Raw genomic sequence first — 10,822 nt, 5'->3', positions numbered from 1 at the left:
CCGAGGGAGGCAGGGCGGGTCGGGGCGGAACGTTGTGGGGCGTGTCGAGAGAGGGCGGGAATCGAGATGGGAGGAGTATCCTGGAATGGGGGCGGGGCAGGTTAGTTGAGGGCGTTTCCCGGGGCAGGGTTAACCTCTGGGTGGGTTCGAGGGATTGGATAGGCTCTGGAGCGGGGACTCAAGGGCGGGGGCGGAGCCATAGAGGTCGTGGGGGCAGAGTCTATCTTCTAGAGGCGGGGCCTCTGGACGGGTCGAGCGGGGTAGGAAGGGTCAAGTGATAGGGCAGATCATGGGCGGGGGGCAGAGCCCTCTGCCGCGTGGGTAGGGGAAGAGACGAGGGGGGCAGGGGGAGGGGAGGAGGGAGGATGGGGGAAGCAGGAATAAATGCAGTGGTCAGTTGGAATATTAAGGGGCGTGTCCTGGGGCGGGGACGGTGGCCGGCGTAGGGGCGTGACTCCAGGTCGAGGTTAAGCCTCTGGGGGTGACGCCTAGGTCACGGTGGGGCGAGGGACGATGGGAGGCAGAGCCTCTGGCGGAGGAAGGGAGAAGGTTAGTGAGTGTGGGAGAGAGACGGACCACTTCGGAGGGGGTGGGCCCTCGGGAAGGGCAAGTCACTGGCAGGAGGGACGTCTGGAAGGGACAGGCTGTGGGGGAGGGGAGCCGCAGAGGCCAGTGGGGGAGGAGCCTCTCCTGTGGAGGGGGCTCCAATGGGGGCGGGGGCGGAGGAGAAAAGGAGGGGGCGGGGGCCTTGCCTCCGATGGGGGGCCCTGGGGGGGGAAAGGCGGCCTCACGTCAGCCCGGGGCGGCCCCGCCTCCCTCCGTGCGACCTTGCAGCGGCTGCGGCGGCGGCGCCCGAGCGGCCGGGCGGGCGGGCGGTGGGCAGTCGGTGCCCATGAGCCGCGCCGAGCGGAGTGCAGCGCAGCGCCCAGCCCCGGCCCACCTGGTGCCAGGTAACAGGTAAGGCGGGCCTAGGGCGGGCGGGGTCCCGGGACCCTCCCCCTCCAGGGGGCTCCAGGCGCCTTGGGGGAGGTGCGGAGGCTGGGGGGGGAGCTGCCCACCCCCCGTATCCCCCCAGCTGCTGCTGCTGGGGGGACTCTCCCTCCAGTCACCGACTGGCCTAGCGGGGCTGGACTTCCCCACAGTGTGGTCTAGGGCAAAAGAGGCCAAGGTGGGCTCCGGTGAGACCCCCGCCCCCCGACACCTGTGCCCTCCGACTGCCCCCTCGGGCTACTGGGGACATCGTCTGCCCACAGCCCCAAACCACTGGCGAGGCCGGCCGCTGGGACTTTGTTTACCTCTAAGGCGACAACACCCTCCTGGCCCCGTGGGGGGCTGCGAGGGGCCCTGGGGGGAGCCTCCCGCCTTGGCAGGGGAGGGAGGGTCTGGGGTCTCTGCCCAGCACCTGTCCTCAGGCTCGGGCAGCCACCCTCCCCGTTAACCGCCAAAGCAAACAGCTGCAGGTGGACCGGGCGGAGGGGCTGCTGGCTGCCCGGGAGCAGACCGTGGTTTGTGGTCCTCATGCCTTCCCTTGCTGGCCTGGAGGCAGGAGAGGAGACTGTTTCCTCTCTCTCTCCCTCTCCCTCCTTCTCTTTCTCTCCCTCCCTCTGCAGCATCCCTTGCAGGTCTAGGAGGGCTGAGCTTGCGGTTTAATGTTGCAATTATTTTTAACCCTTGAGGCCCCATAGTCCCAGGTGAGGGGAGAATAGGGAGGCCAAGAACCCAGTGAAGGCCTCAAGGAAAGGGGGAAAAAAGAAAAGCCATTCTTTCCATCATAACTGGGTCTCTCCAGAATTCTTCTGAGAACTTATCCGGTCTGCTTATCTGGAGCTCTTAATCCTTCCCCCTCCAAGCCCAAACCATAGCTCAGCTTCTGTGTCTGGTTTCTACCCATTCCTCCCATGGCACTGTGGGGTAGTGAATGGAGGCAGGGGTCAAGAGACTTGGCTTCTGGTTCCAGATCTGTCAGTGACTCAGTTTTTGACCTTTGATGAATCACTTGATTGAAGCCTCAGGTTTTCCCTCTAGGCCTCAGTTTACCTCTCTGTCAGAAGGGGACAAGTATTTTGCCTTTCATACTTACTGGAATCTTAGGCAGGTCAAATGAGGTGATGAATGTGAAAATGCCCCTATGAATGAAGGGAGTTATGCTTCACGCTACCATAATCCTGAAGCTTTCTCCTAGTATCTCTCTTGGGACATGCTGCTTCCCTGGATCTTGAGGGCAAGAGACCCCAGGGGTCCTGGCAATGGATTGATTAGCTTCTGGCAGGCCCACATGCTGACCTAGATTGGCTTTCTGCCCTCCTGTCATTTGGGGACAGTGGCAACTGGCCTAGACTCAAACATAAAAGAGATTAGACAGTTTCCCTGGGCAAGACTGGTGGTGTGGAGGTCAGTGTCTCTCAAATGCCCCTGGCAGGAGTTAAAGTGAATGACTTCAGGATGCTCTGGCCCAAATGGATCTTTCCTCATGCCCCTGCCTCCTGGAGATAGGGCATCTCATCCATGTCAGGCTCGGGGGATATACCCCAATAGATGTCAAGGTACCCTCCTTTCCAGGTTGTACCTGAGCAAAGGAAGGGAGAGGAGTGAAGCTGGGAGTCTCTTTTCAGAACATGCCCCATGCTTCTGCCGTCCTTGCTCTATCTCAGCTGGCAGACGGCCTCCCCAGCGACTCTTATCTGGCTCGCCTTATCACGCTGTTTAATTTTTCCAAGAAGCTTAGTACATGCCTAGTGTTCATTATCTGTGCCAGCTTTGCTAATTCTCCTGCCTCCTCCCCTCCTTCCCCCCCACCACCCAGGTATGGCTGACAGGAAGGAGATACAGAAGGCATCAGGGCCAGGGATCAGAAGTCAGCCAGAAGTAAAGGAGAGGAGCCTGGCCAAATGACCTTATGGACCCAAAGGGAAAGAGGGTTGTAGAGGTGATTTCGTTCCCTCTTTCCACCCTTCCAGTGGAATATAAGCTACTTGAGGACAGAAACTGATTCCTTTTTGTCTTTGTATTCTCAGGGCCTTACACAGTCCCTGGCACGTAGGAGGTGCATCATAAAATTCATGTTGGGATGAATTTAAATGTAAAATGCCAGACTGAGGCCCGGAGGGGCACCCTGGGATGTTTAGTCAGGTTGTTCAGAATATCTCAGCCTTCTGATCCTTTTAAGGAATATAACAGCACTAGCTAACATTTATATAGTGCTTGCTCTGTGCCAGGCACTGGGAAATTCATGTAAAGATCCAACAGAACAATCCCTGTCCTTGGGGAGTTTACTTTCTGTTGATAGAGGAGGAGATGTGGGAGATTGAAAATATACCCAGAGAAATATATTAGAAGATGGGCTGTGATGGGGGGAAGGGGTATCCAAGGTGCTCTTGGGGGGGAAATGGAGATCAAATAATCATAAATGTAGAGCAGGGAGAGATCTTGGAGGGCATTGGATCCAGCCCCTTTGTTTTACAGGAGAGCAGATTAAGTGTTATGCTCAGGGTCCCTCAGCTAGTAAGTGTCCAAGGTAGGATTTGAACCCAGGCCTTCCTGACTCCTAGTCTAGTGTTAGGATTTGAACCCAGGCCTTCCTGATTCCTAGTCTAGTGTTTAGATCAGGGAAAGCTTATCAGAGGAAGCAGCAGCTGTGCTGGAGCTTGCCTCAATTATCAGTAATTACGGCTAGCACTTCTGTAGCACCTGGAGATTTGCAAAGGGCTTCACATAAATGATCTTACCAGGTCCTCATAACAATGCTGTGAAGTAGGTGCAATTTTTTTTTCTCCATTTTATGAACCAAGGCTGAAAGAGGTTAAGGGACTTGGTCAGGGTCACACAGCTAAGAAGTATGTGAGGCAAGGCTCAGTCAGTCAGCATTCATCTGAAGGAAGAGGAAGGGTTCTGAGTTACTTCAATCTACACCTAGGCATTCTAGACCTGCAGTGGGGGGTGAGTGTGAAAATAAACACACAGAAGCCTAGAACATGAGAGTTGGGAGACACATCAGTGGCCTTCTGCCCCAGTTCCTATGAGAAGAGAATCCTCACTCCTCTATCAGACAGGGATTACCCAGCCTCTCCCAGAAGACTTCCAAAGAGGGGAACCCACCACCTCCTGAGGTGGGCCCTTCTGTCTGACAAAGTTCTCCCAGATATGAAAACTCCGTAGGCCTCTTAACCCCTTATGTCCATTGATACTGGCCTTGCCCTCCAAGGCCCAGAAGAACTAGTCTGATCCCAGAAGGCTCCTAGAATACCAAGGCTAGCAAAGGGACTTCACCCAGCTCTTCCTATTTGGTCTCAGAGATCATCTAGGCCCACCCCCATCCTGCAACATATAAGGAAGATAAAGTCCACAGAAAGCTAATAACTATCCCAAGGTCACAGTGCAGTAGAGAGTGCTCACCTTGGAGCCAGCAAGAACTGAGTTCAAACCCTCCCTCACTTACTAGCTGTGTAGTGTTATGGTACCTACCTCACAGGGCTCCTGTGAGGATCCAGTGAACCCATATATATGTATCATGTGTGCTCTAGGCTCACGTTCCAAGAGTCAGGTTGCTGCATCTCCCTCTCAGGGTCTAGGGATACTCCAAAGGGATTGAGGCATCTCTTCTCTAGTTTTGTGCTAAGTAGACACCAACTTATTTTTTTATTGTTATTATCTCTCGTTTTCCTCTTTTCCTTACCCAAAGATGGGGAGCCCTTAGGGCTGGCTGAGGGAGTGGAGTGGGGCCTGCTCTCACCTCTGCCTGTCTCTAGTGTAGGCCTGTGCTTGCATCCTGGGCATTGGGTTCACCTCTTAAAGGATGTGCCCTGGCCAGGTGCTGCAGTCCTCTCCTTCACCCTGGCATGCCCATCATTCTGTAACTCCCTGGTCATGGCTCGTGGCTCTCATGGAGGGTGTGCTGGGCAGAGCAGAGACAGGAAGAGGAGAGGAGACGGGTGTGTGTGTGTGCACCCAGAATGGCTGCAAAGGGCCACATTTAGTCTACATGTAGCCTTTTGGGGCCATCCAGTCACCACCAGGCTTCTACGCTCTTTTTCGCCATAACTTTTTTTCTGTGTCTTTGCTCTCCTGGGAGCTGTACGTAATCTGACCTCTGTTGGGCAGACTCAGCTTCACACTTGGAGGTGATCCTAGTAGGACTGAATAGTGTAGTAAAAAAGAGTGTTGACCTAGGAATGAGAGCCGTCCTGGCCTTGGCTTTAACCAAGTAACTCGAAGCCTTTTGAGGGCATCAGTTTCCTCCTCTGTAAAATGAGAAATTTAAACTCAAAACGGCAGATGTGAATAGAACCTCAGGCCCTAGAGTCAGGAAAACCTGCTTTCAAAGCCTGCCTTGGACACTAGTTGTGTGAACCTAGGCAAGTCCCTCTCTCCCTGAGTTTTCTCATCTGTAAAATGACAAGGGCAGGTTCTCTGATGCACTTCCAGCAGACCCCATTGTCTCCAAGGCAAGAATTATTAATGTGGGGTCCATGAACTATTGTTCTTGATTTCTCTTTCACTGTGATCACTTTGCTTTGTAATCCTGTGTATTTAATTTTGTGCATTTAAAAACATTATGAGGAGTCCCTGGACTTTACCAGACTGACTGCCCAAGGGTTCCAGGACACAAACAAAGGTTAAGGATCTTTACTCTAGAGCCTGGAAGCCAGACCAGGCCCCAGGTGGTCCAAGTTCCAGGTCTTTGGCCACAATGACCTACCTACATAACCCCTTCTGCTTCCTTCCCGTGACTCAGAAGCTTCCAAAGAATGATTGCAGCCTAAGAGCGCAAGAGAAGACCACAGGGAGATTCTCCTTGGATCCCTGGATGGAGCCCAGGAGGCTTGGAGGAGAGCAGAGGGAAGGGAGGAGGTAGGCTGGGCCTTTGCCTCCCCTCCTCCTCTGGGCCCCAGGCAGGCACTCACACTCTCCGTGGGCTCTGCATTGCAGCAGGCAGAGCGGGAAGGCTGAGCCTGCCCGATCTGGGGCCAGAGGAGGAGCAGGTGGGGGTGGAGTTCTTTCCCCACCTTCTGCCTTCCATCCTCTCCTCTTCCTGGTCCAGGGCCCAACATGCAGGCCCTGCCCTTGCACCTAGCCTTCTGGGAAGGCCCTGATGATAGAGATAGAGATGCTGACTCAAGTGCCTGCTGCAGGGGCCATCCTCCCCTGTGGCCACCTCCAATTCCAGATAACTGGTCCCAGGAAGGCAGGGTCCATGCAGCACAGGCTTGCCCAGGCAAGTGGGACTTGCTCCCATGTTCCCTGCCTCTCTGCGCCTTCCCTGTCATCCTTGGCTAGGGTACCCAGCTTCTCCTGTCTTCTTGGTCCTACTTATGTTCAGTTTCCAAACAGGGATATTCAGAGGGGGAGGATTACTTAGAGAGAAGAGAGCTGGCATCCACTAGCCCTGGGGAAATTGCTTTGAGATCTCACCTTCATGGCCCAGCCTTATTTGCTCTCATAAGGACTCAGTTTTAGGTCTCACTGAGTATGTGTGTGGGGAGGGGGGGGGGGGGTGCGGCTTGCTTTTCATCATGAATCTTATGGCTTCTTCAGAGCAAGGAGGAAGGACTTTGTACTGACTTCGGTGTTGCTGGGCTTATTCTGGGCATCGGGGGTGGGGAGATTGTCACGTCATGTCCCTGGGTTCCCAGAGATTTGGGGGAGTGAGTCTCACTGCAGTATCATGGTTAGAGGGTGCAAGATGCAGCTGGGTTATCGTGGAGCAGGGGAAGCTGGTAAGAAGGGTGATGATTGGGGGTGGGGGAGCAGAGAGCCAAGAATTCGGTACAGGACTAGCTTTGGTGAGGGGGGCAGAATGTTACCCCTCAGGATGTTGGAGGGCTGGGAAGAACTCTTGGTGACAGGAGGGCTTGCCAGAAAAGCCCTGGAGCCAGAGGATCAGGTTCAAATCCTGTCAACTCCCTTGAAGGGCTGAGCGTGGGGTCATCAGTTCTGAGTTCATTTTCCAGTTCCTTGGCCTCAGTTTCCTCCTCTGGAAAAGGAGGGGGTTAGATGGGGTGGCTTCTGAGGACCCTTCCCGATGAATGGGTCTGTTCTTCTCCCCAGTCCCCCATCAAGAATTATACCTGTTAGGCGCAGCTAGGTGGTGCAGTGAATAGAGCACCCACCGTGGAGTCAGGAGGACCTGAGTTCAAATCTGACCTCAGATACTTAACACAAAAAAATAGCTGTGTGACCTTGGGCAAGTCACTTAACCCCAATTGCCCTACCTTCCCCCCTCCAAAAAGCAAAAAAGAAAAAGAAATATACCTGTTAAATTGAATAGGATTTCCCTTATTTGGTAAAAACTAATGAAAAAAGCATTTACTAAGTGCCGGGTGCCAAACTCTGTGCTGAAAATACAAAAGCAAGATAGTGGTGGGGATTCAAGACAGGGTTGGATCTGGGTTGGGCTCAGTGGCATCTGGGATTCCTTCCAGTGCATTTATAGAGTGCTTTGAGGTTTGCAAAGTGCTTTATAAATATCATCTCATTTGATCCACACAATAACCTTGGGAAGTGGGTACTATTATTGTCCCCATTTCACAGATGATGAAACTGGGGCAAACTGAGGTTAAGTGACTTGCCCACGTTCAAACAGCCATTAAGTATCTGAGGCTGGATTTGAACTCAGCTCTTCCTGACTCTACACATTGCACCATGTCACTGATTTCTGAAATGAATAGTCCTTCCAGGCAGAGGCTTCAGGCTTTCCTCCTTCATTTTTCAGGTGAGGGAACCTGAGATCTAGATGAGAGAAAGGATGTGTCCAGATTTTCACAACCCACCCATTAGTAAGCTGGGGACAGAACCAATTTTCATTGCATGCATGGGTACTTAATCACTGTGTCTTGACTGATTGATCCCCATGCTCTTGGAGGCTCACCTCCTTTTTAAGCAAGAACTCAATGGCAGAGTCCTCCAGTGCCAGCCTGGTGCCAAACCCCAATTGGTCAGGACCACTTCCTGGGTCACCCTTAGAGCTTCCCCTGCCAGAGGATTCCCCCTCCCCTTCCACCAGAGCTTCCCCAGGGAGTGCTGTGAACCACACTTGTGGGGTGGATAGAGGCCCAGCAAGGTCCCTTCTCCCATCCTGGAGGCAGTTCCCTGATGGATGAAATGGGGGAAGACTTTGGCCCCAGGTGGCTTAGAGGGGTGGGGGAAGGGTGCAGAGGGTAGAGATTGGAGGAGGTCATAAAATCATAGTTCAACCCCCTCCTTTTACAGGTGAGGAAACTGAGGCCCAGAGGAGTTAAGTGACTTGCCCAAGGTCACATGGGCGGTAAGTGGAGTTTCTAGACACTTCTTGGGGGAGGGTAAGTGCTTGGAGTTCTTCTCTCTCCCTGGGAGAGTTGGAAGGGAAGGGTGACTGGTGACTCTGCTGTATCTTGTCATTGGTTGCCAACCTCCCTCCCCCAACATGGTCCGGGGAGGGCTACAGGGAAAGAAACATGAGATTCAGACCCAGGAACCTAGGTTTGAATCCTGGCTCTGACACTGACTAACCTGAGCAGCCTCCTGGATGGGGAGAGGGAGAGGAGAGCTGGGAGGTCCTTCAGAGACCAATCCAGGCCAAACTCAGCATCTCACAGGTGAGGAAACTGAGGCCCAGAAAAGAGGAATGGACCTGCTTGAGAAGAAACACATCTGGACTCTGAGAGGACCTGGGTTCAAAGTCCATCTTTGCTTTCTGCCTGCATGACCTCTCTCTGGGCCTCAGTTTCCTTATCTGTAAAGCAGCCAGAGAAGATTAGATTTTTTTCTAAGGTCTCTTCCAGTCTTAGTCTGTGGCCTATCTCAGTCCCTATTTCCCCATCGGTATAGATCTAGGATGTGCAGTTGTTTGGACGTTGTCTCTCTCATTAAAGTATGAGTTCCTTGAGGTCAGTGTTTGGGGTTTTTTGTATCCCTAGCACTTAGCAGGGGCCTGGAACAGTAAGTGCTAATGAGTGTTCATTAACTGTCTGATTGACTCTAAAATGAGAGGGTCAGATGACATTGTTTCTAGGGTCCTTTCTACATCTATGATCCTGTAACCTCTGTGGGCCTCAGTTTCTTTTTCTGTAAAGTCAGGAGGTTGGACTGAATGGTCTCAGAAACCCCCTCCAGCTCTAAATTTTATGGCCCTCCAACTCCACATTGAGAGCTTAAAATCTGAGCCAAATGAGGGCTGACCCAGGGATTTATATGGGAAACCTTAGTCCCTTTCCCTCACATCATCTTATCTCCATCCTCTGACATCATCTTCTTGGCTTCCAGGTACCCCAATGTTCACTCAGAAGCAATGAACCCATCTGCTCTGATCTAAAGATCCCTTCCTAGGCCCCTTCCCTGCCCCCACTGCTCGGCAGGATGAGGGTCTGGAAGGCTGTGGCCATCACAGGGGCCTTCATGAGTGTGGACGTGAGCATCACTACGGTGCTCTACGCCTTCAGTCATCGAGACCGGGGTGTGCTGCAGGACCTGAAAGACTTCAACATCTTTGACTCGGTGCTGGACCTCTGGGCCGCCTGCCTGTACCGGAGCTGCTTGCTTCTGGGTGCCACCATTGGTGTGGCCAAGAACAGCGCCTTGGGCCCTCGGCGGCTTGGGGCCTCCTGGACCTTCATCACCCTGGTGTGCCTCTTTGTGGGCATTTACACCATGGTGAAAATGCTCCTTTTCTCTGAGGTACGCAAGCCCATCCGGGACCCCTGGTTCTGGGGCCTCTTTGTCTGGACCTATGCTTCCATCGGGGCCACGTTCTTCCTCTGGTGGCTGCTGTCCACTGTGCGTCCAGGCCACAGGGCACTGGAGCCAGGGGCACCAGGCGAGGGCGTGGGCTACCCGACAGAGGGGCAGCCAAAGCAGGAGGAGGCATCGGGGGCCACGCTGCAGAAACTGCTGTCCTACACTAAGCCTGACCTGGCCTTCCTGGTGGCTGCCTCCTTTTTCTTGGTGGTGGCAGCTCTTGGTGAGTAAGAGAGGATGGGGGCATGCTGGGGTGCAAGGGATGGGGTGCAGCCAAAAGCAGTAGTCCAACTGGTAGTCATCCTTATTGGAGAGAGAAAATAAAATCCTTCCAATAAAATATGTATTCAAGCAAAACCATTCCCTCATTGGCCACATACAGATATATTCTGTACCCTAAGGCCATCCCCATTCTGCCAGGAGTGGGGTAGCACACTTCATGATGAGTCCTCTGGAATCCTGTATGGTTGTTCATTGCATTGATAAGAGTTCTTAAATCTTTCAAAATTTTCATCTTTATAGTGTCTCTTTTTTTTTAATTCTGTTTTTATTTTTCAATCAACAAAAATCTACCTTTTCTCTATTCCTCTCCCTTCCCCTCCAAATGAGAACGAAAAATAAAATACCTGTTACCAACATGTATTATTAAACAAAACAAATTGACCATGTCCAAAAAATTCCTGCATTTTGAGTTCTTCACCTCTCTATCGGGAGGTGAGGAGCATGTTTCATTATTAGTCCTCTGAAAGCCTGATTGGTCATTATGCTGATCAGAGTGCCTAATTCTTTCAAAGTTATTTGTCTTAACCATATTATTGTCATTGTACATTGTGTAAACTATTCTGATTCTGCTCACTTCATCACTGTATCAGTTCATATAAGTCTTCCCAGGTTTTTCTGAAACCATCCCTTTCATCATTTTTTACAGCACAATAGTGTTCCATCATACTCATATAGCATAACTTGTTTGGCTGTTCCCCAACTGATAGGTGTCCTCTCAGTTTCCAATTCTTTGCCACTACTAGAAGAGCTAGTATATTTTTTGTATATCCATAATTAGAGTTTGTTTTGCTTAGAATTAATCCCTCCCTTAATATACCCTACTTCCAATTTC

The 10,822-nt window shown here is 52.2% G+C and overlaps 1 protein-coding gene across 5 annotated transcripts in view; it reads left to right on the top strand.

The window, feature by feature from the left end:
• The first annotated feature begins 427 nt into the window (after positions 1–427).
• The window catches only part of ABCB9 (ATP binding cassette subfamily B member 9), a 51,983-nt gene continuing 41,588 nt past the window's right edge, over positions 428–10,822 (top strand). Inside the window, exons 1-3 of one of the 5 annotated variants that reach the window (XM_069081700.1) lie at positions 428–549; positions 8,206–8,260; positions 9,238–9,931. In XM_069081700.1, coding sequence (XP_068937801.1) covers positions 9,331–9,931 — 601 coding nt within the window. In that variant the 5' untranslated portion in view covers positions 428–549; positions 8,206–8,260; positions 9,238–9,330. Of the gene's footprint in view, positions 550–853; positions 958–5,748; positions 5,848–8,205; positions 8,261–9,237; positions 9,932–10,822 lie in introns of those variants that run through there. The other 4 variants (XM_069081699.1, XM_069081701.1, XM_069081702.1 and 1 more) reach the window with 4 other exon arrangements.

This window comes from Petaurus breviceps, unplaced genomic scaffold (assembly GCF_028583685.1).
Source record: "Petaurus breviceps papuanus isolate PSGF00001 unplaced genomic scaffold, PetGlider_PUasm1.0 99, whole genome shotgun sequence".
Classification (NCBI taxonomy): domain Eukaryota; kingdom Metazoa; phylum Chordata; class Mammalia; order Diprotodontia; family Petauridae; genus Petaurus; species Petaurus breviceps.
This window is presented reverse-complemented; position numbering and strand designations above follow the sequence as displayed.